The 25,283-nt window shown below is 34.1% G+C and overlaps 1 protein-coding gene across 1 annotated transcript; it reads left to right on the forward strand.

The window, feature by feature from the left end:
* Window positions 1-6,472: 6,472 nt before the first annotated feature.
* LOC120120566 lies at window positions 6,473-23,271 on the forward strand (the record flags this gene model as incomplete). Its single annotated transcript, XM_039140178.1, has 8 exons — window positions 6,473-7,135; window positions 7,739-7,857; window positions 7,980-9,011; window positions 9,084-9,693; window positions 9,783-9,924; window positions 10,878-10,971; window positions 11,403-11,484; window positions 23,254-23,271. Coding segments are annotated over exons 1-8 (2,760 nt in total), but the record flags the coding sequence as incomplete, so codon positions are not given.
* Window positions 23,272-25,283: the final 2,012 nt, after the last annotated feature.

Genomic DNA, 25,283 nt, shown 5'->3' on the forward strand with positions numbered 1-25,283 from the left:
AAAGTCCCTTCTAGTCATACATGAATTTCGAAACATAAGAGATTATTTTCAGATTTCATCCCGCCCATCAGGATTAATCTTTGTTTGCAAAAAACAATGTAATTAATGCATGGTAGAGAAAAATAACAAAGGGGGGGTTCAAGACGTAAATCCTGAATAACGTCTTGAAACCAAATGAGGGTTCGAGTTGAAAACCTGAAAAGGCGGCTCGAATATAAAAATTGTGCAACTGAGGCGATCACATAAATTCCTTGATACGGCATCACACAACCTGAGTGTGACCACGAAGGTTGGGAGTCAGAGAACACTTCCAGTAGTGGAGCATGCAAGCTACCCCACCAAACCGTTGAGCATCAAATGCCAAACCTATGAGCATCAAATGCCAAACCTTTGAGCATCAAATGTCAAACCTTTGACCAAACATAATAACCTGAGATTTTTTTTATCCTTTCCTTAACCACTTCCCAAAAATAGCTTTGATCTTGGCACTTGTCAAATAGCTATAATTCATTGAAGGATTAACAATATAATTAATTCTTTGATATCCGATGAACTCTAGTTTATGATTCGTCTCAATTGTAAAACCGTGAAAGTGACAATATTTTCAAAACTTTGGATCAAACATTTTTCAAAACTCTTTTAATTGATATTTCCATAACTTTGAAAATAAAAGAGAAAGAAAAACATTTTTTTTTTCAAACAAGACAGTCTCTCTAGAGTGGATCTTGGTAAATGACATGTGACTTTTAGACACAAAACTCATGCTCAGAATCAATACTGAAGCAAGAAATGAGGAACATTTGGGGCATCTTTGAAGATTCAACATCAAATATTGGGGCATTTTTGGATTCAACATCCTAATGCAAATTATCAGACATTTTTCAGGAGATAAAATATAACCAATTCATGTTACATGCATCTTATGCATACATTTTAGAGCATCATATTTATCATTTTCCACATACATAATTTTTTGCAGCTTTTAGAGTCAAGTTTCGACTTCAAGACGAAGAATACTCGATTCAAAAGCACCTTTAAAGATTCATGTTGGTTGCTTAACTCAGCAGCAAGAAGCTACACTTCGACCAACTCGACAGATTGAAAGTTTCTCTCGAACTCACAATTTGCTCGATAGTAGATTTCAACTTCACAACAAAGGATATCTAGCTCAAAGCCAAACAACCACGATTTCAAATCCACGAAACGGAGGATATCGTGCCACTCAAGACAACACAGTTCAACTTCACAATGAAGGGACCGTTGGTTGTCAACAAACAACTTCTCAATTTCAGAGCCAATTTCAACTTCACAACGAAAGAAATTGGACTCCAGACAACGCAAGTTCAAGTTCACGACGAAGGGACCGCTGGTTGTCAATAAACAATTTCTCAATTTCAGAGCCAATTTCAACTTCACAGCGAAGGATATTGGATTCCAGACAACGCAAGTTCAACTTCACAACAAAGGGACCGCTAGTTGTCAACAAACGAATTCTCAATTTCAGAGCCAATTTCAACTTCACAACGAAGGATATTGGACTCCAGACAACGCAAGCTCAACTTCACGACGAAGGGACCGCTGGTTGTCAATAAACAATTTCCCAATTTCAGAGCTAATTTCAACTTCACAGCGAAGGATATTGGACTCAAGACAACGCAAGTTCAACTTCACGACGAAGGGGCCGCTGGTTGTCAATAAACAATTTCTCAATTTCAGAGCCAATTTCAACTTCACAGCGAAGGATATTGGACTCCAGACAACGCAAGTTCAACTTCACAACAAAGGGACCGCTGGTTGTCAACAAACGACTTCTCAATTTCAGAGCCAATTTCAACTTCACAACGAAGGATATTGGACTCCAGACAACGCAAGTTCAACTTCACGACGAAGGGACCGCTGGTTGTCAATAAACAATTTCCCAATTTCAGAGCCAATTTCAACTTCACAGCGAAAGATATTGGACTCCAGACAACGCAAGTTCAACTTTACGACGAAGGGACCGCTGGTTGTCAATAAATAACTTCCCAATTTCAGAGCCAATTTCAACTTCACAACGAAGGATATTGGACTCCAGACAACGCAAGTTCAACTTCACGACGAAGGGACCGCTGGTTGTTAACAAACAACTTCTCAATTTCAGAGCCAATTTCAACTTTACAACGAAGGATATTGGACTCCAGACAACGCAAGTTCAACTTCACAATGAAGGGACCGCTGGTTGTCAATAAACAATTTCCCAATTTCAGAGCCAATTTCAACTTCACAGCGTAGGATATTGGACTCTAGACAACGCAAGTTCAACTTCACGACGAAGGGACCGCTGGTTGTCAATAAATAACTTCCCAATTTCAGAGCCAATTTCAACTTCACAGCGAAGGATATTGGACTCCAGACAACGCAAGTTCAACTTCACTACGAAGGGACCGCTGGTTGTCAACAAATAACTTCTCAATTTCAGAGCCAATTTCAACTTCACAACGAAAGATATTGGACTCCAGACAACGCAAGTTCAACTTCACGACGAAGGGACCGCTGGTTGTCAACAAACAATTTCCCAATTTCAAAGCCAATTTCAACTTCACAGCGAAGGATATTGGACTCAAGACAACGCAAGTTTACCTTCACGACGAATGGACCACTGGTTGTCAACAAACAACTTCCCAATTTCAGAGCCAATTTCAACTTCACAGCGAAGGATATTGGACTCCAGACAACGCAAGTTCAACTTCACGATGAAGGGATCGCTGGTTGTCAACAAACAACTTCTCAATTTTAGAGCCAATTTCAACTTCACAACGAAGGATATTGGACTCCAGACAACGCAAGTTCAATTTCACGACGAATGGACCACTGGTTGTCAATAAACAATTTCCCAATTTCAGAGCCAATTTCAACTTCACAGCGTAGGATATTGGACTCAAGACAACGCAAGTTCAACTTCACGACGAAGGGACTGCTGGTTGTCAATAAACAACTTCCCAATTTCAGAGCCAATTTCAACTTCTCAGCGAAGGATCTTGGACCCAATACAACACAAGCTCAACTTCACGACGAAGGGGCGGCTGATTGTCAATAAAATTTCATTCAGAGTCAATTTCAACTTCACAGCAAATGATATTGGACTCGAGACAACACAAGTTCAACTTCACAACGAAGGGACGGCTGGTTGTCAACAAATAATTTCCCGGTTCCAGAGCCAATTTCAACTTCACAACGGAGGATATTGGACTCAGAACAATGCTACTTACTTGGATTTCAACTTCACGACAAAGGATATCCAATTTCAGGCTCAACTTCATGACGAAGTGACCACCCGCGGTTTCAACTTCACGACGAAAGGAATCGTGCACACAAGCATCATCCATCTTTAGATTGGATTTCAACTTCACGATGAAGGATATCCAACTCAAAGAAGGAGTATCTGTCAACAAAGACCTTCGAGTTCGACTACGCTCAGCTACAAGGCACATCATTTACAGCAAAACTCAAGGCTAGAAGGGTTATCTGCCATCAAAATTATCGAGTTCGATTCCATTCAGCTCGATGACACATCAATCGTACTACTTTCCAGTTACAGTCGAGGTTTTCAAGTCGAGAAGAGGACCTAGGTTAACCGTGCTTTAGTGACAAGCAACCATTTTCAAGCAAAAGCTATCTGTCAATAAAGATTTCTCAGTTCGATTCCGATCCAAGGTCTTTAAACCGAGAAGAAGATTGAAGGGCAACAAGAAGCCACGTGCTGATTCAAATTCCGAACTACGGCTTCAATTTCATATCATTTCAAGATGAACTCGGCTTCACGACGGAGGAGTCATTCGTAACTCAATTCAACAGGGAGTTATTGAAACATCAGAGTCAATTTTTAACTCCACCGAACGAAAAGTGTATCTTTTAATCTTTGCCTTATCCCCGTTACACGACTATGGGCAAAGAGGGGCAGCTGTAAACACACCTTTTCGTCCTACTATGATTCAAACTCCTAAAAATAGGATAGAGTTCTACTATAATTTAAACTCCTAAAGATAGGATCCACAAGCACTATAAATAGCCATTGTAACTCATTATTATAAGAGACGATTTACAGACAAAATACAGAGGAAAACACGAAAAATACAAAGGCAAAGCTATTATAAACGATTCGAAAAGGAAATAAAAGGTAGCATTTTTTTTGATTCGTTCATTTCTCGCATGTGCACGTTATTTTTTTGAGATTTGGTTCGAATAACCCAAAACGTGGGTTGCGCCGATGACCAAAAATGGGTGGGGTTTCGAAGTTTCGAACCTAGATCTATCCCGAGGCGTGTTCATTTTTTATCCCCTAATACGTAATATCAACGTTAATTGTCTTTCAAATTTGGCCCCAATCTTTATTTTTCTTTATATTAGTCCTTTTATTTATTGTATAGATATTTTTATTTATTTATTATTTACATTATTGTCATTATATAAATATATATACGTAAGTTCTTTTAAATGATTTTCAATTGATTTTTTTACACTATATATTATTATTATCTATACATATATTTTTTATTTATTTATATTCATTTGGTTATTTTTTAATACTATATTTATTATTTATATATATATATATATACTTTTTTTTTAAATATTTTACTTACAAGCGTATTATTACTATATATATGTATATATATTGTAATTATCTTTATTTAATTTTTTTTCACTTTATGATTATACATATATATGTATGTTTTAAATAGTTTATTTATAAGCCAATTATCATTATATGTATACTTTTATATTTGGTTTATATATTTATTTATTTTTGTTTTATGGTTTTTTTATATTATATTATATTTTCATATGACTATTATTATTGTTATGATTATTATTTTTCTATTTTACTCATTTATATATATATATATATATTAATATTTCATTTATTTATTTATTTATTTTTCCTTTTATTTTATTTTTTACTTATTTTTATTCTTCATTTTTTTCATTTATTCATTTTTTTCCCTCTGACACATCTTATGACTTTTTAAGGGTATTTTCGTCAATTAATCAGAGGTAAGTAATTCATTATCAAATTTTACCTTTTAATTTAAAATTACAATTTTCTTAATTAAGACAACGGGAAATTACGTAGTACCGAAAGGGCGGTTCAAAGGTGTTAATCCTTCCTTGACCGTAACCGACTCATATTTTTGGTAAAACGCAGATCAGGTAAGAAATATGGTATTCGATCAACCCATTTTTTTTTAAATAAATGATCGGTGGTGACTCTCAATCCATATTTTTCAAGTCGAAGCCCAATCCCGGGGCCTAACTGAAATACGGTTGCGACAATAAGTTTTCAGTTATAGTGAAGTAATTCTCAATCAATATAACGGTGCTTCAATAGATATTACGTAAGAATTGAATTGTTGAACATTTCATGGTGGTGCTTCAATAGATATTTGGTTTTAATAAGAACTGAAGTTGATGTAGATTTGATGATCAATTTTTTTGTCATGGTGAGATCATTAGATATTGACTCAAATTATAATTAAAAATTAAATTGTATTTTGTTGTAATTCTATTAGTTGAATATTACTTTGTGACTAGGTTTATTTAATTAAGTTGTATTTTGCTCTATAAATAAATGATATGTCTTAGCCTTTATAATCATGAGAGAGAATTATTCTATAGAGATGCAATATTTTTTGCGATCTTAACTTTTGAAGTTTATGTTGGAGAGATGATTTTGTAGAGATGTTGAGAGTGTGTTTAGAGATAAACGGAGTTTTGATATATATATATATATATATATATATATATATATTGGGTCTTGAGGTACATGTGATATCATGTATTTGTACTATTCGTGGTCTCTACGTATATAACGAAATATTGTTCTTCTCATTCATGATCCATAGAGAAAGACAAGGCTAAACACGTAAAATTTTATCTCTTGCTCGTGTCTTATTTTATATTGATATTGCTTTGATTATATTTTACCAAACGAATTCCTAACACAATATTAAAATATTAATAGGTTGAAAAGTATAAAAATATTAGACTAGTACATAAAAATCCTTTTCCATAACTGTTTTATAAATCCTTTCCCATAAATATAATAGAATGATTATTTTCTATGTTTTTTTAAATGTATTTTTTTTATAAAAATCAACATTCGATTTAATCGTAGTAAAAAAATATAATTTAGTAATGACCCAAAAAAAGAAAATAGAATTAAAAAGGAGGTTATGGCAATGGAAACCAACCTTTTCACATGGTTTTATCTCTTCCACCCATAATTAAGGAGTTGGTGCTATCTGGTTAATGGTAAATATAGCATGGCTCATGTGCATGTTCAATAACAAAATTAACAATTTAACACATTTCCGATGACTTTTGCTCTGTTCTCGATTCTCGAACTCGTCATTGATATATGCTCCTTTGCATTGACTCGACTATGATCATGTTCACGTCCATTCGACTTTAATAAAATTCGCCGTCAGCGAATATGGCATCTTCTCAGCTGGAGATTGTTGCCTCTTCGACTTTCGGTTGTGTCGTAAATTATCACAACTGTAAAGAACGATGCAGAGACAACAATGTGAAAAGTGTGTTCCACAAGAATTTCAACGACTTGGTTCGAGATCACATCAATGGCTGCATATCTATGCCTTCCCCTCAAGGTCCACAAAATCACCACGTCAACAACGTGAAAAACGACGACCCTTCTGCTTCGACGATCCCCTCGAGGCCGCCTCCGATTCTCGATAGGTGGGTGACTAGGAAGTCCCAATATGTGGCGCAATCCAACACCAACAAACGTGTAAATGAAGTTGCAGAACCATTGTTGACTCCTTCACAATCATATTCAAACACTGCAACATCACCGATGCCACCGCCTTCTTCGTGTAGCAGGACTTTCGGCGCTTGGGAAACCGAAAGAGTGAGAATTGTGGATATCATCAAGAAATTGAAAAATGGTGATGAACATGAGCATAGTAATAACGAATACATGCATTGTTTCTCAATGGTCAGAAACACGCCCCTACTAAGAGGGCGACAAGCAGTCCATGATTTGCTCGTACAGATAGAGCGAGACAAGAAAAGAGAGTTGGCTTCACTAGTGCAACGCCATGCAGTTTCTAAATTTCAACAGCGTGGTCGTCTTCAGGTGTATATATTTCATAATAAGAAAATTAGCCCTTAATATCTGTTTAAATAATTTATATATTTTTTAGTATTTTAACTCCTAATGTGTTTAATTTGTGATATGGTATATGCCATATCATTACTTCGAGGGACGTGAAACATATCACATCATCATTTTTGATGGCGTAATATGTGTTATGTCTAATTAAGTATACGTAAAAAAATCACGCTAGCGATATGTATTGATCATTAATTAACTAATAATTTTCATATAATAAGGGTTATTTTGACATCATCATTTTGGATGACATGATATATGTCATATCATTACTTTTAATGTAATGTGTGTTATCTCAACAATTAACTATATATAAAAATGTCAAGTTAGTAATATGTATTGGTCATTAGTCAATTAACGATTTTCATTTAACATATATTATTTTAAGAAAAGAATTAAAACTTTATGGTTAAAATATTCTAAAAAATAATAAGAACCAAAGTAACTATTTGATTAAAACCTAATTTTTTCATTATGTTTTTTTAGAATATTCATTTATTTGTTTGTACATTCACTCCAACTGATCATGTGATTGTTACTGTTGGCTTTATGCTTCCATTCTCACAGTCAATGCTACGGCTTAGAAGTCTACAACGCTGTCGCACAATTCAAGATTCATGTCGTCCACAATTACTGCGGGCTCAGCTGAATCGACTCCCACAAGAGTCCTCCGCTATGCATCTCAGGTATCACTTTATACAAATGCATCCTTTCGGACACGGACTCAGGATTTTATATTAGGAACGAAGTTAAAAAGATTTAGGGAATGAACTTATAATTAATACGTCTGAAATTTAACTAATTCAAGGGAGAAGTTTAGAACTGGTGCTGAGCGTCTCATGGCACAGCAGAATGTTTTAGCTGCTTGGAGATGCTTTCAAAAGGACAAAAATTCCACCGGCAAACCCCAGGAAAGGGAAGATACTCATTGCCTAAACGTGGACCGGAGTTCATGGCCGGTTAAACGTTTGAAAACAAACAAAAATGAACATGCCAAGCCATTTTCAGATGCCATACAACAGAAGACAAGCCTGGATGCAAGGTGTTCTCAATCACCAATAACTGCAAGATGTTCTCAATCACCAAAAACTGAAAGATGCTCTGAATCACCAAGAATTGCAAGATGCTCTGAATCACCAAAAATTGCAAAGCCAAGGACATCCTTGAAGGGTAAATCTATGAATGAGGTGTCCTTAAAGCAAGAGTCCAACACCCAACAACATCTCTTCCATGGCTCACAAGAAATTGTAACTCGAAATGAGGTTGCAAAAGCAGACCAGGTGAAGGACCAGCATCATCTTAGTCTTGAATCGCAAGGAACCATGGAACCATGCGATGATCATCATCTGCATCTCGGGCTAGAGTCTCAGTGTCAGGATACCATAGAGAATGAGATTGGTGAAGAAGAGGGCGACGATCATCACCAGCATCTCGGGCTAGAGTCTAAGTCTCATAATACTGTAGAGAATAAGATTGGTGTAGAAGAAATCGATGATCGTCATCAGCATCTCGGGCTAGATTCTCAGTCTCAGGATACTATAGAGAATGAGATTGGTGAAGAAGAGGGCGACGGTAATCGGCAACATCTCGAGCTAGACACTGAGTCTCACGATACTTTAGAGAAGTCATCAACATGCTACATCAATGACAGCAACGAGAATGAGGCACCAGAAGAGGAGGATGATCACAACCAACAATATTTTGAAGAAAGTAATGATTATGACTGGTTCAGTAACATATCTCGGCCTAAAAGTTATTGGGAAAGCTTAAGGAAAGCATGGTACCATGAAGTGCTTAACACAGCCCCAAAAAATGAAGATATACGTGAGCTAGTGAAAAGGTAATATGATATTCACATATTCACCTGGTTTAGTAATACAAAATTTCCAATTTCCTTGCTCATGAATTGCAGGGGAAGAGTGTCAACTTTACTCGTAAGCGATTTTCGAGAGAGCATGGACCAGTTGTTGACTTGCCGTATACAAATACAAACAGATTTAGCTGAAAATCAACAAGATGTTGAGGATATGGATGGAACGATATCTAGGAGAAGAGTTTCGAATTTACTTTGTAGTGATTTTTTAGAGAGAATGAAACGATTAGTGACTTCTCGTGCACAAGTTCAAGCAGATGGAGCTGAATGCAGTCAGCAAGAGGTTGAGGGTAAGGAAGAATCAATCCAACCGATGTGTTGCCTGCAGACTAATTTTCATCCGGAAGGTGATCAGGGTGAAGAACAAGAATATGACGACGACGATGATGACCAAGACGAAGAAGAAAGTAGCTCAAGCAGCCATCAATGTCATGAAGCCAATAACTTCTCCCATCATTGCTCATCATCTTTGCAGATGCCTTCACCGGATGTTATGGCGATGAGGTCATGGAGTTCTCAAGATGATAACGAAACTGGGAAAGATTATGAACGTGGTGCATCTGAATTTTCACCTCCACCCCAACAATCTCAAGCTCAGTGTTTTCAGGATGCTAGTCAGTCGTCTTCTTCCACGAATCGTCCCTCACTCGTGAGTTGTTTTGGATATTTAATTTATGTTGGAAAAGAATTATTTGTCAACTCACTGATATGTTTTGCATTAATCGATGTATAATACAGGAAATGGAACTCATATATGAGTTAAGAGGGCATATAGAGCAACTTCACCGTGAGATGAGTGAGCTAAGAAAATCATTTCTGAGCTGCATGGACATGCAGATGAAAATGCAACAATATTCCTTCGATCGGAAAGTTCATTCGGGTGAGACTTCACTATTTGATGATATGTTAAGAATTAGTACGTGAAAAACAAAAAATGTGAAATTAACGTAGAAATAAAACATGTACAAGTGACGATATTTAACATTGTTCGATCTTATCTACCTCAGATGAGAAGAACAATAACCTATAATAAATGTAAATATCACGAAAAGTATAAATATGTGACATATATTTCATGTATATCAAAATCCAGTATAAATATTAGAAACTGGTGTATCTCAAAACACTATCTCGATATCCTTACAAAATTCATATCGGTAAGGTAAACCTAAAAGCTACATAGACTACAAAAATGATGAAATCTCTCCAAAATTCTCTTTCATAATTTTATTTAGGCATAATGCCAAAATTAGCCCCCCAATGTTTATCAAAATGGTCATTTTATCTCATATTCTATTTTTTGGAGCATTTTGGCCCTCTAAGTTTTATTTTAGGACAAAAATGCTCCTAACATTTTACATAATATTCACTTTGTCCCTTATCCTTTTTTTTGGAACATTTTAGCCCTTAATGTTTCATTTAAGTTAAAAAATCTCATATTTTGGAGCGTTAATCGTGTGTTAACTAATGATTTTCATTTATAGAGGGAGCTTTTTGCCTATATTCTAAAAAAATATGAGCCAAAATGACCATTTTAGTAAATAACAAAGGCCATTTTTGGTATTATGCCTTTTATTTATAGAGCAAAATATTTAGTCACCAAGAATCCTAATTCTATACGAATTTTTACTTAAATAAATTCAATAATCAAGTAACCTTTAACCATTAGAATTATAACAAAATTTAACTTAATATTTAGTTAGAATTTGAGTCAATATCTAACATGATAGTTATTAGTAATTTCCTTTATATTACCATGTTTATGTTCTTACATACATAATCTAAGTGGGACGTTCACTCAGTTCTGATGATTAAATACTTATAATGATACAGTTGAAGAGGAAGTAAAAAATTCAACAGATAAATTATCATGGAAACGCACTTGTTGCGTTTGCTACGAAATGCAGGTGGACTCATTATTGTACAGGTAAATATGTTAAAATTTATATAAAGTCCAAATCAAACTTAGCATGCAGTGTTCCTCAATTCTTTATACCAAATATGGAGATGGGCATGGCCAAAAATGTTATAAAAAGGTATAACATTTAATGTTAGATGTAAACTAAGATGTTACATTCTTCGTAATGTTTTCGGTTGAACTTAAAATGTTATCTTCTTCATAACATTTTCGTTAGAAAATGTTACATTCTTCATAATATTTTATGTTCAGCCAAAAATGTTATGAAGAATGTAACATTTTTAGGTTGTGCTCAACCTAAAATATTAGACTTTTTTGATAATATTTTCGGTTGCGTTTATTTCCATCGTTTTATAACCTTCAATTAGGTTATCTTTTTTTAACCTTTCCCGAATACCAAATATATTAAGCATTAAATTAGGTTTTGTGTTTAATTTCAGATGTGGACACATGTGCACCTGTTTGAAATGTGGGAATGAATTGCAAAAGTGCCCACTATGCCAAGCTTCAATCCTAGATGTTGTTCCATTTAAGTATTGATGCACCTCATCGAGTTATTGTTAGGGATGCACCGAGAGAAGGTTGACAGAGACGATTGTCCTTTGAGAATTTCAAATTCTTATATAATTTAGATTTTTTTTATATTTTATATTGATAATTTGTTTTCGTCTCTCTAAAATTTTATAAGTTCACTTCTCTATCATAAAATCTTGCGTCCGATGTTGATTCTTTTCCCAAACAACTGTTGTGGTCTACATTAATTCTAAGTCAACGCTTTCTTCAAATTAATGCAGCACATTCATTGATTTCCTTTTCTTCTTTTTCTCTTTGTTTTGAATGAATGAATTTTAGAAGTTTAAATAATTCTAAGTTGAATTGATTACTATACTACAAGTATTATATAAATCTCAAAATGTGAAATGGAGATTGCTATGTAGTCTTATTGTTTCGTATATGTTCAACTTAGCAAGATTTTAGAGAAAATAATTTGTATGGACCGACAAAAAATGAACTGAATTTGTCAATATATCCACAATAATCCATATTGAATCTTTTTTTTTTTGTTGGTGTTAAAAGCAACTCAATCACAAAATTCATAATCATATGATATCACTCAAAAGCAACTCTGTCACAAAATTCATAATCATATGATATCACTTCTATTATGGGATCCTGATCGGTTGTATAATGCACCGAAATCTTGTCTAAAAGTTTTGTTTAAGTAATTCGGGCTTTGAAATTAATAAATTTTGGAATTATGGACTTAGTTTAAAGAAATGAAAAATTGAAAGGATTTAATTGAGTTAAATTATGAAGTTTAGAGGATTAAATTGAACAAAATCTAAATCTGGTGGTTTAATTGAAAGATTTTATGAGCTTAAGAACTATAATGAATGCTGGTGAATCGTGAGAGTCTATTTTGAAAACTCGAGGATTCTACAAGGGTACATTTTCAAATTCCTCAAAAATATTTGTTTTAAGTTAAAAAGGGTAAAGTACACATATAGTCCCCCGACTATAGAATACTACTTTGTTGAGTCATCCGATTATTAAAAGTTATAAAATAGTCCCTCGACTATAGTTTGTTGCTTTGTTAAGTCCCTCGACTATTAAAAGTCACAAAATGGTCACTCTGTAATACCCCAAATATCATGTCATAGACTTTCTTGAAAAGAATTAAAATTTGAAGATTCATTTGAATAAATGATAAAAAATGAGAAAATGATTTGGAATAGTGTTTTAGACTAATTTATAGCAATAGATGAATTAAAAGGGCATTTTGGTCCTTTAGGGGGGAAATGATTTAAAATATATTTCCTTATTAGGGATTGTTAATAAGGGAAAGAGAAAAATTAAGTCATCAAAGCTATCTCTTTTTCTTCTTCCCCGTGTAAGGCTCTCCTCCATAGCCAAATGTAAGGTTTCATTTGGCTAGTTTTTCCTTTCGTTTTTTGTTGGTTTTTGAATCATTGAGTATTATAGAGGCTTAAGGAAGGTTAAATAGGATTAAAACTAAGAGATGGATGGATTATTTGAGATTTAAGAAATGGGTTTTTGAATGATATGTTGGAATATGAGTTTTTACTAATGTTTATTAGTATATTTGACTTGTCAAAGAAGTAAATAAGAGATTAGAAGCCTTGGATATGATTAAAAACATGTTAGAAAAAGTGGTATGATTCTTGGTTTGAGATGTTCTTTGGATATTTTAGATGTTATAAGAAGCTAAATGAAAGGAAGTTAGTTGGGATAAGTAAAGAAGAGTTTAATAGTATTGTTGGGGGTAAACATAAGGGAATTTGACCAGATTTGGGTAAAAATAGGGCTGAAAAATGGAAAATATGGGTAAGGGTATCGATACTATAAGAACAATACCGATACTATAGGTATAAATTTAGGAAAATATGATGAACGATATCGATACTAATGTAATTAATATCGATACTGATGTGAGTATCGATACTAAGAAGAGAAAGGTATCGATACCATGGATCCAGAATATAGAAATGATATCAATACTGAAAGGGAGTATCGATATCATTGTAGGGGTGTCAATACTATTGAGCCATGAATTATAAGATATGATGAAATTGTTATAAAAATTTAAATAATAGTACTTGTGAGTATTATTAAAGTATAAATGTTAGGGAATATATTAACATTGGGTATGGTATGTGTCTTTAATGGATGCTTGGGTAGATCGTAATCAAGCTTGTGAGTATTATTAAAGTATAAATGTTAGGGAATAATAGTACTTCTGATTTGCATTTTGGAGATAATAGCGAGGCAGGCCAAGTGAGTGCATTTATTATGTGCTTATGTGTTATGATAGTCATAGATGCATGATGTTTAAGGTATATATTGTAATTATCGAATGGGCACTATGTGCGCAACTAAAGAAATTCATAATAAGTTTATGAATTTCCGTATTGGCACTATGTGTGCAACCCCACGTAATTCTTAATAAGTTTGTGAATTACCGTATTGGCATTACGTGTGCAAATTATAGAGTTATAATGAATTGAAAGAGCTAATTGATATTATGAATAATTATTAGAGTAGAAATTGTACTAAAATGAAAGATTAACTGCCTAACTGTGCTTTTTGGTAGAAAGGTTTCAATAATGCAAGTTAGATGAAAGGTTAAATTCCTTTGAGATGAAAGACTAAATGCATAACGGTGAATTAAAGGCATGAAAGGATGCCATAAATGAAATGCATAACGGTGCATTAAATGCATAAAAGGATGCCATAAATGAAATGCATAACGGTGTATTAAAGGCATGAAAGGATGTCATAAATGAAATGCATAACGGTGCATTAAAAGCATGAAAGGATGTCATAAATGAAATACATAACGGTGCATTAAAGGCATGAAAGGATGTCATAAATAAAATGCATAACGGTGCATTAAAGTCATGAAAGTATGCCATAAATGAAATGCATAACGGTGTATTAAAGACATGAAATGATACCATAAATGAAATGCATAACGGTGCATTAAAGGCATAAAAGGATGCCATAAATGAAATGCATAATGATGCATTAAACGCATGAAAGAATGCCATAAATAAAATGCACAATGGTGCATTATAGGCATGAAAGAATGCCATAAAAGAAATGCATAACGGTGCATTATAGGCATGAAAGAATGCCATAAAAGAAATTCATAACGGTGTATTAAAGGCATGAAAAGATGCCATAAATGAAAATAATGAATAATTATTAAAGAATAAAGGGAAAAGTGTACAGAAAGAAATGTATCTGGACATACTAAGAATGTTTACGATGATAGTATGAAAGAAGTTTGGTATTAATAATAAGGACTTATCTAATCCTTATGGATGATACGAATTAGTTCGAAACTAAATAACCATGATATACTTATGTATACATTAATGTTTCTTTACAATATTATGTCTCACTAAGTAAATACTTAACGTATGTTGATTTCACGCGTAGGTAAAAGCAAAGACTAGTCGGGTACGGGGTGCAGTAGCAACTATCATCAATATAAGGTTGACTCTCATCAGTAACAGTAGGACAATCATGTTTATGTTGAAAATTTCATGGCATGTAATCGAAACTAAGAAAAATATTTTGGGAATGTATTTAAAGTGATAACTTTGGTAATATGTTTCAACGACTGTTTTATTGTTGTACTAAAATGTTTTGGTTTTAAATTTTGAAATAATTTTTTATGGGTTTTACAAATGGATGAATGTTTTTAAAAGTCATCTGACACCTTTGACTTGCGTACGGAAATGTATACTGGAAATGGGTGATACACACTCGACTATTCATTTTGCTCCAAACTCGTCCTTTTTTATTTAATAATTAATGGTCGTCTGAGCTGAACGTGAACGTGCTGATTGAGATATGATAGTCGTTTGAGATTATGAGATCAAATTTTATCATATCTCAGTTAGCAGGGTTAATGTCCTTCTTAGACTACCGTCAAATTTTTAACAAAAAATGACGAGTTTGAAACATAATGAATAGTCGGGTGATCGTTTTGTAAGTTTTAATAGTAGAGGAACTCAACAAAGTAACACCTTATAGTTAGGAGACCATTCTATAACTTTTAGTTCTAAGGGACTCAACAAAGTAATATCTTATACTCGAGAGATCATTTGTATGCTTTACCCAAAAAATTATTTTTTTTATTTTTTTTCCTCAAAAGTGCTTTTTGAAGCAAAAGGACTTTTGGGGAAAAAAAACAACGTAGAACATGATTTAGCATTGTTTTTCAAAAGTTCGGTGAAAAATACTTTTAAAAACTTTATTTAGATTAGTTAAATTAAGGGTTTGAAGTTGATATTAAAAATAACTTTTAAATAGATAAAATATCTATTTTGGACATTGTTTTTAAAAATATAAAAGTATTAGTGATATAAATAATGCCAAATAATTAATTTTGTTCAAAAGTGCATTTGAAAAAGTTAAAATATTAAGGTTTTGAAAGCTGTCGAAACGGTCCCCGTCGGCTATTTAGGGCTTTTTCGAGGATTGATCCAACTTAATATTGGGACATGTCGGATTTTAAAATGAATACATAAATAGACAAATTTGTAGTCGCCATCGACTTTTGGGTTAGGTAAGTCGAATACCTAAAAAATATCTTTTAAAATAATTTTAAGAAAAATAATTTTAAAAGATAAGAAATTGATCTACGATTGACCAGAGATTCATTTTGAAAAGGGTTTGGGAGTCGGTTACGTGTGGGGAAGGATTAACACCCCACAATGCCCAAAATTGGTACTTACACGATTATACGTCATATAATTATTAAGATTGGCAAATTCGAATAATATTTAAATTATGATACTTAAAAATAAAAATGGGATATTATTTTATACGAATAATCCTTAGAAACACACTCCTTGTTAGTTAAAGCGTGTTTCTATAAATTCCTCGTGTAAAATAACATTTAAAAATATTATAATTAACAAATATTAACAAATATGTAAATACTGGATTAAAATAATAACTATGATAAATTTAGGGATTAATTAATAAAATTACAAAAGATCAAGGCCACAACTACAAATAATTAATATTTTAGGTACTTCAAATGTAAATAAACCAATAATAATATTAAAAATTAAAAAAATATTAAATTCAATGATTAAATTGTAAAATAATTAAAATCCATGACCATACCAGAAAATATCACAAAATCAAGGTACTGGAAATGTAATTTAACCCTAATTACTATTCAGGATTAAAATAAAAAACTACTAAAATAATAAGGACTAAATTGGATATTTACCCAAAATACATATAAATACAGTTAGTGACTAAAATATAAACAAAATAAAATCTGAGACTCAAATTAAAATACATGGAAATTACTTTCAGTGACCAAATTGTAAAGATTACAAATTACAGAGACCGTAGGAATGATTTTCCCATAAGCTGAATACGCATATACCCCTCCCCTAAACAGCATTGTATAGGGGAGGGTATTTACACCCATATACCGGCCGTTAAGGGCCTTCATTTCTCATTTTTACTTTTTCTTTCTCTCACTAAAAAGAGAAGTATTTTTCTCTCATCTCTCTCTAAAATCCCTCGCTGGAGGGAAGCTGGTCACCAGGGCGACCTCCGTATACCGACGTCGGTGACCACCGCCGGCCACCGTCCATGGTGGCCGGAGTTAGGAAAATTACCCCAAATCGTAGATCACAACACCCTAAACATGAATCTAACCTTCCATCGTCCTAAAAGCCTTCCAATCGGCCTAGATCTATATTTTTACCTTCGAAATATTCGACGGTTCAACGACGCGTGAAGGCTTCGACGAGGGTAAGCTTCACTCGGTTTCCCTCTCTGTTTTTCTTTTTTTTTTTCTCTGGTTGTCCTCTCTCTGTTGTTGCTATTTTTTCTTTCTTCGAATGGTTCTCCGTTCGTCTCTTTTTTTTTCTCTGTTTCGAATCTTTGTTCGTGGTCTCTCTTCTTTGTCGGTGGTAGAGGCTTTTTATAGGCCTCAGGGTTCTCCCTTTTAACCGATCGGAGAGGAAAACCTCAGAGAGTCACCGGGGCTGTGATGGTGACTCACCTAGGGTCGACCATGAGGTGGTTGGGTGCATTCAATGCACCCAGATCTTCTTGATCTAGCTGGTGCGACGGCGGTTGTGTGGCAACGACTGAGTGGAACATCTGGCACTGGAGGTGGCGACTGGCTTATCTTCAGGCTAAGGCAGCAGCAGCTCATAACCCGGGTTATGATGAAACCCTAGGGTTTCATCTGGACCAATCTGGGCCGTTGGATCTTTCACAGATCCAATGGCTGAGGAGGTTGGTGGCGCTGGAAGCTGAGTGTGAAACCCTAGCTGTATTTGGGCCTGGATCGAGTTGGTTGTTGGGCTCTATTTGGGTCCGATTTTGGTTGTAAATGGAGCTCCGGATTTTGTTGTCAATTGGGTCCTGGATCTGTATTTTTTTGGGCTTGTAATTTTGTAATTATTATTTAACAACAATAATAATAATAATAATAATAATAATAATAATAATAGTAATAATAATAATAATAATAAATGGGACAAAAACTACCGTCATTTTTGACGTGAGAAGCCTTCATGACCTGTGAAGGATTCATCGCATCGTCGGTTGTCGTTTGTTAAAAGAATTCAGGTCACGACCCAAGATTTAAATAGTAAGCCTTTAACATAGTCATATTTGATGTCGCCATTTCAATTTTTGGTTGTCGTCGTTGACTTGTTTGTTTTTGGCATTGGTTATCGCTGGTGAACTATCATATCGATTATGTCGCTCGTCTAGTGACCTTTTGAATCTCAAATTCAAAATCTTTTGGGATAAAGTTTTTTAAATAAATAAACAAAATAAAATAAAAAGAATAATATAATATATGATTATTTTGTACTAATATAATAAATGAAGTGAATGGTGATAATTTTATCATAGTAAAACGGGAAATATCGATGTTCAATTTTAAGGTTCAGGGTTCAATTTTAAGGTTCAGGGTTCATATTTAAGAAGAAATAATAATATTTAATTATTATTCTAGGTAATTCTAATGCTAAAATAAATGGATTATCAGTATTATTATGTCAGGCACTCATAAATTTGATCGAAAAGTATTAATATACATACCATATTGTAGGCTCGGATTTAGCAAGGCTCGACATGTTCTATCTTGATTTGAATATTTTGATTTATGTGTATCCTAGTCTATATGACTTTAATCTGATCTGTATTATGTATAATATATACTTCTCTTAGTACATGCGTTACGTGAGTTGAATCTGTGTCTTGTGTGTAGGACAGTAAATGAGATGAGATTGATCGTAAGTTATTTGAGATCGACTATGTTAAAGTTTGTAAATACACGACTCGAATGGGCTTGACTCGGGCTCAAGCTTAAATCGAGTTCTTAACAAACCGAAATGAGCTACTTGATATTTGACTCAATAAGCTCGTGAGTAACTCAAAAAAATATTAAAATTTTATCTTTTAAAAATTAAATTATCAATAATATTAACATTTATGTGTTAATTGTTTTTAATGTAGTATAAGATTTTCATGTATTTTAGGTTCATGTTCGAATTTGAGCTTTAATTAAGATTTAGATTTTTTTTATTTCGAGTTTTTACTAGCTTCAATTTATGGTTTCGAGTTAGAGTCAAACTTAAAAATTTTAGGCTCTTGAATTTTCAAGCTGTGTCTAACTCCGTTTTAGAATTTTCGAGTCGAGACGAGCTGAGTGTTACCCCCTCAGACCGATGCGGATAGCCCGATCCGATCTGGAGTGTCACATTAGGGCCACCGGAGCGACCCTCTGTAAAAATAACGGAAAATTTAAAACTTTTATTAAAACATATAACTCATAATTGCCTTAAAAACATTCAGAAATAAAACAGATTTTTCAAACTCATATATAAAATAAAATACAATTACATGCCCCCTAATCACAAGTACCATCCTCTGCAAGCAACGCCAGAAGAACTCTCTTACTGAAATCGATAGCTGCATTGGTACAATTCTTTTAACCTGCAATGATTGGTAATAGAGTGAGCTTCGAAAAGCTCAGTAACACATAACTACCAGATGACGCTTCATGACATGCAGATAATTGGAAAACCATATAATTTCCTTATTGACTCTGATGTATACCAGTTTGAGGAATAATCTGGGGTTCCATTAGTAGTTCATCGAGTAGAAGCCATAAATATCACAGTTCATAGGAAACATTTCATACTATCACGTTTTTAAGAGTCGAAAAGGATGTCTAGTATGTTCCAATCAAAACCAGTGAAAATATATAAATCTTTTAAAACCATAGTAGGTACAATAAAGTAATAGTTCAGTAAATCATCATAAAATCATAATGAAGTTTCACTTTTGAAACTTGTAGTTTAAATCCTTTTCATGTACACCATCCGTAGTTTCCCAGAACTACATCCATAAGGCTTACCTTAAGCACACAGCAAAAAGGAAGTCAACCTAAGGATAGGCTTTAGAGCCTGTATCCTTAAGTCCGTAAGTCCGTAGGGCTTACCCTAAGCACACAACAAAGGGAGCCAACCTAATGGAGCATCTTGTTATAATCAAATATAAATAAATATGATATGATCATTTTGACAATATTAATTATCATTTTAAGAAAATAAAGTTTAAATAAATTTTGAAATGTAAAATGGTTTTCAAAATTCAAATAACATCTATAATCTGTATAGGTATAATTACACAGGTTATGGGTGTTACATTTATTGGCATCAGAGCTATAGGTTTAGCCGATTCTAGGACTAAACCGAGTTTGTTTTAAATTAAAAAGTGTATACATGCCACTAGGATGTCAAAAGTTACTGATAGTTGTATATATACTGTGATGATGCTTATTAGGAGTAAAGTTACTCTTTACTAATGGGCGATGATTTTGACCGTGTTCAGATGTCAGATCATCAAGAATCGAGTAGGCAGGCGATCATGTTACTCCTGTACAGAGTGAGAGTAATGAGGTGAATCAGAATCAACCTAATGCTCAGCCAAATATATAGCCGTCTAATATGAATCAATAAGATATGCTTGTTCAGGATCGAGGTTGTTTTTACAAGCCCTAGACACCATTATTAACCGTCGAACCCCAGTGTCAGTTCTGAAAGAACTAAGAAAGATGAGAGCACCTGAATTTCGAGGTGATTCGGATGCTAATCTGATGGCTGCTAACTTCTGGTTGAATGATATCAAGAATATGCTCAACAGGATTCCTTGTGATGATCAAGGAAAATTAGAAGGGGTTGTGTCTCTACTGATGGAGCAAGCCAGTGTGTGGTGGAATACAATCGTCGCACGAGTTTTCACTGAGCAGGTCACATGGGAATTCTTTCTGAGGGAATTCAAGGAAAAGTATATTGGGGTGTGTTTGTTAATGAGATGATGTAACAGTTCCTAAACTTAAAGCAATCCGGTAAAACAGTTTATGAGTACGAATGTGAATTTCACAAGCTGAGTCGATTTGCCTCAGAGCTTATTTTGACTGAGAAATCTAGAATTGATAGATTTATTTCTGGATTGGATTCTCAGTATAAGAGAATTCTGGTTTCTCATCATTTTACTGCTTTCCAAGAAGCGGTATACAAGGTTAAAGCTATGGAAAAAGTTAACCTTGAAGATATAGAGGCGAAGAAGGCTCAGACAAACAAAAGGTTTGGAAGCTCTTACTCTGCATCATTTTTCAAACGCAACAAAGGTCAGCAGCAGAAAAGTTATGCTTCCTCAGTATCCACGTGTAGAAAAGGATTTTATGGAGGAAAGTTCAAGCAGACACTGGCAACTTCGGTGGGTACTCAAGGTTCGAGATTCCGTCCTATTACAGAATGTAAGATTTGTTGGAGAAAACATTCGGGTCAATGTTGGTTTGAGGAAGGGAAATGTTTTCACTGTGGTAAAGTTGGTCATTTTAAAAGGAATTGCCCAGAACTTCATCCAGATTAGAGAGTATCGGGACCTCAGAGGGTTAGAGGTGGCAAAATGGGTAAACTTGGTACATTTGAGTATGTATCTAATCATGAAGGCAAAACTACTGCAAGAGTTTATCACATCAAGACTGATGATGACAGAGATGCTCCTGAGATTCTAGCAGGTACTTTTTATCTCTTTGATGAACCTGTTTTTGTATTGATTGATCCCGGTTCTACATACTCGTATATAAACAAAACTGGTAAGAGATAGGGGAATCTTTTTAGAACCTATTTCTAGGGATATTGTGGCTATCAATCTATTGGGCCATAGTGCAAAAATTTGTTGGAGTAGTAATAAATGTCCGATAAAGATACAAGGAGTGGAATTTCCTGTAAACCTATTAGAATTGCCTTTTGAGGAATTCAGGATAATTTTAGGTATGGATTGGCTATCTTCCTACTATGGTTAGGTATATTGTCGTTTGAAGAGATTGTTTTTAAAGGATACAACGAGTTTAGAGATAATATTTGTTGGAGAAAGGTTAAATCCCATATCCAATTTGATTCCAGCTTTTACTGCTAAGAAATTATTGTCACGGGGATGTTAGGCAATTTTAGCAAATGTGTTAGATACCGGAACTACTGAAGTTAAGTTGGAAAGTATTCCAACTGTATGAGAATATCCAGAGGTATTTCCGGATGAATTACCTGGATTACCTCTAGATAGAGAGGTGGAGTTTGGGATTGATGTATTCCCAGGTACAACGCCTATTTCGATGGCTCCTTATCGAATGGCCCCAACAGAGTTAAGAGAATTAAAGGCTCAATTGCAAGAGCTACTAGATCGAGGATTTATAAGACCAAGTATTTCACCTTGGGGTGCACCTGTGTTGTTCTTGAAAAAGAAAGATGGATCAATGTGTTTGTGTATCGATTATCGACAGTTGAATAAGGTGACTATAAAGAACAAATATCCTCTTCCAAGGATTGATGATTTGTTTGATCAACTTAAGGGAGCAACTGTTTTCTCTAAGATTGATCTTAGATCGGGATATCATCAGTGAAAGATTAAAGAGGAAGATGTTCCAAAGACAGCTTTTAGAACACGGTATGGACACTACGAGTTCGTAGTAATGCCGTTTGGGTTGACAAATGCTCCAGCAACATTCATGGATTTGATGAATCGAGTATTTTAACCTTATTTAGGTCAATGTGTGGTGGTTTTTATTGATGATATTATGGTATACTCAAAGAAAAAGATAGAACATGATGTTCATCTTCGTACTGTGCTCGAAATACTTAATGATAAAAAGTTATATGCCAAACTATCAAAGTGTGAGTTTTGGTTATCAGAAGTTTCTTTTCTTGGTCATGTTGTCTCGAAAGAAGGTATAAGAGTTGATCTTAAGAAAATTCAAACAATATTAGAGTGGAAACCTCCAAAGAATGTTACAATGGTCTGAAGTTTTTTGGGACTTGCTGGTTATTATCGAAGGTTTGTGAAATTTTTTTCGATGATTGCTTCTCCTTTGACCAAGCTCTTCGGAAAGGATGTTTCATTTGCTTGGGGTGATAAATGTCAAGAGAGTTTTGAAGCTCTAAGGAAGATTTTAACAGAAGCACCAGTGTTGGTACAACCAGAATCGAGCAAAGAGTATGTGGTGTATAGTGATGCATCTCATAATGGTTTGGGATGTGTACTTATGCAAGATGGTAAGGTGGTAGCCTATGCTTCTCGACAATTAAAGACGCACAAGAGGAATTATCCTACTCATGATCTTGAATTAGGAGTGGTAGTTTTTGCTTTAAAGATTTGGTGTCATTATTTGTATGGTGAGAGATGCCACATTTACACGGATCATAAGAGTTTAAAATATTTGTTGACTCAAAAAGAGCTCAATTTGAGACAAAGAAGATGGATAGAACTTTTAAAGGATTATGATTTGATCATTGATTATCATCCAGACAAAGCAAATGTAGTAGCAAATGCACTTAGTCGGAAAACTTTTGTAGCTTTGCGAGCTATGAATGTGCGACTATTGTTGAAGGAAAATGGTGCACTATTGGCTGAATTAAAGATAAAATCGATGCTTTTATATCAGATATTGGAGCTACAAAAGAAAGATGACAGATGCTTGAAAAAGATTTCACTAGTGGAAAAATGTGAGACTAAAGACTTTGAAGTCAAGTCAGATGGATGTTTGTATTATCGAGGAAGAATCTATATTCCACATGATGATGAGTTGAAGAAAGATATTATTTCTGAGGCACATTATAGTCCACTGACTATGCATCCAGGTGGGAGAAAAATGTATCATGATTTAAAAAGTTGATTTTGGTGGCCGGGTATGAAAAGACCCATTTCAGAGTTTGTTGCTACATGTCTGACGTGTCAGCGAGTGAAAGCTGAACATCAGGTGCCTTCGGGATTGTTACAACCAATTTCTATTCCAGAATGGAAGTGGGAGAGAGTTACTATGGATTTTGTCACAGGGCTACCATTGACATCAAATAAGAAGGATTCCATTTGGGTGATAGTTAATCGGTTAACTAAATCGACACATTTCATTCCGGTGAGAATGGACTACGCCTTAGATAAATATGCAGAGTTGTATATCAAGGAATTATTAAGAGATAAGTATTTTGATAGATAATGAGTTTCAAAAATATTATAGAGCTATTTTGGGATATGTTTATGTTAGTACAAAACTAACATATGTATTGTGATGAACTTGTGAATTATACAGATCGTGATTGATTTGTGATTGAAGCAAGTCAAATAGAAAAGGGTTATTTTGGACAATAGTGAGGAACAAATTTGGAAAATTTTAAAGTGTCAAGGTGAGTGCAATACATGCATGAAATTATACATGGGTGTTTTATACATCATCAGGAAGACTTGCGATAAGTCGACCTTATTTATATCAGTATGATATATGTTATTTTTATAACTTCGACATGACATTGAAATGTCACGGTATGAAATTAAAATGCATTGATCATGAAAAATGTGATATTTTACCATGAATGTTTTCGGGTATGAACTGCCCAATGTTAAATTTGATAATATACTTTTCCGTGGATGAATCAAATAAAATAGACTATATGCCCAAGTAAGTCATTGAGGGACAGGGTATAGTTGGCATGCCATAGAGTATAGCAGCTGCAGGTTTATATTAGCACTATAGTGTGTAAAGACACTAAGTGCAAGTTTATGATCGGATTAGCACTATAGAGTAAGCTTAGTGTAGATGGTGGCACGACCTTATGTGTAATGTCCGGATTAGCACTATGGCGTAAGCTTAGTGTAGGTTTAGCACTACGGTGCATGTATATTACTCGAATACCCAGGGTCCTCAGGGTTTTATAATGGGCTATTGTTTATGGTTTAATAGATTATTGGTTAATAAATGATAAGCATGAAAATAAGCTTACGAGCTTATGGAATAAATGGAAAATATATTGGTAAGAACTTTTATACTCAGTTATATTATTTTGATCATGGTAAAATATTGGATATGCTGGTAATATGATTTTAAGGTATTTGATTTTTATAATAAAATTCATGCATGAGTTGTATTGCACTGTTATTGTTTTAATTACCTCACTAAGTATATACTTAGCGTGTGATGATTTTCAAGCGTAGGTAAAAAGCCAGTAGAGGAATAAAGAGTTCAAGGCAATATCAAGTATCAAGAAGTATATTTCTATATCAGTAAGACATCCTAAGATGTAATGTAGACTTAATTAGCGGCATGTAATTATTAATGTTTTTATTTGCTTTGTTGAACAAAATTGGAAACAAAATGGAATTTTTATGAATTTATATGTATTTTCGGAAGTTACTATAGTAGTACTGTGTACATCGATGTACTGTAGTGCATCGATACATAATTT

Source organism: Hibiscus syriacus, unplaced genomic scaffold (genome assembly GCF_006381635.1).
Source record: "Hibiscus syriacus cultivar Baekdansim isolate YM2019G1 unplaced genomic scaffold, ASM638163v2 tig00110339_pilon, whole genome shotgun sequence".
Classification (NCBI taxonomy): Eukaryota; Viridiplantae; Streptophyta; class Magnoliopsida; order Malvales; family Malvaceae; genus Hibiscus; species Hibiscus syriacus.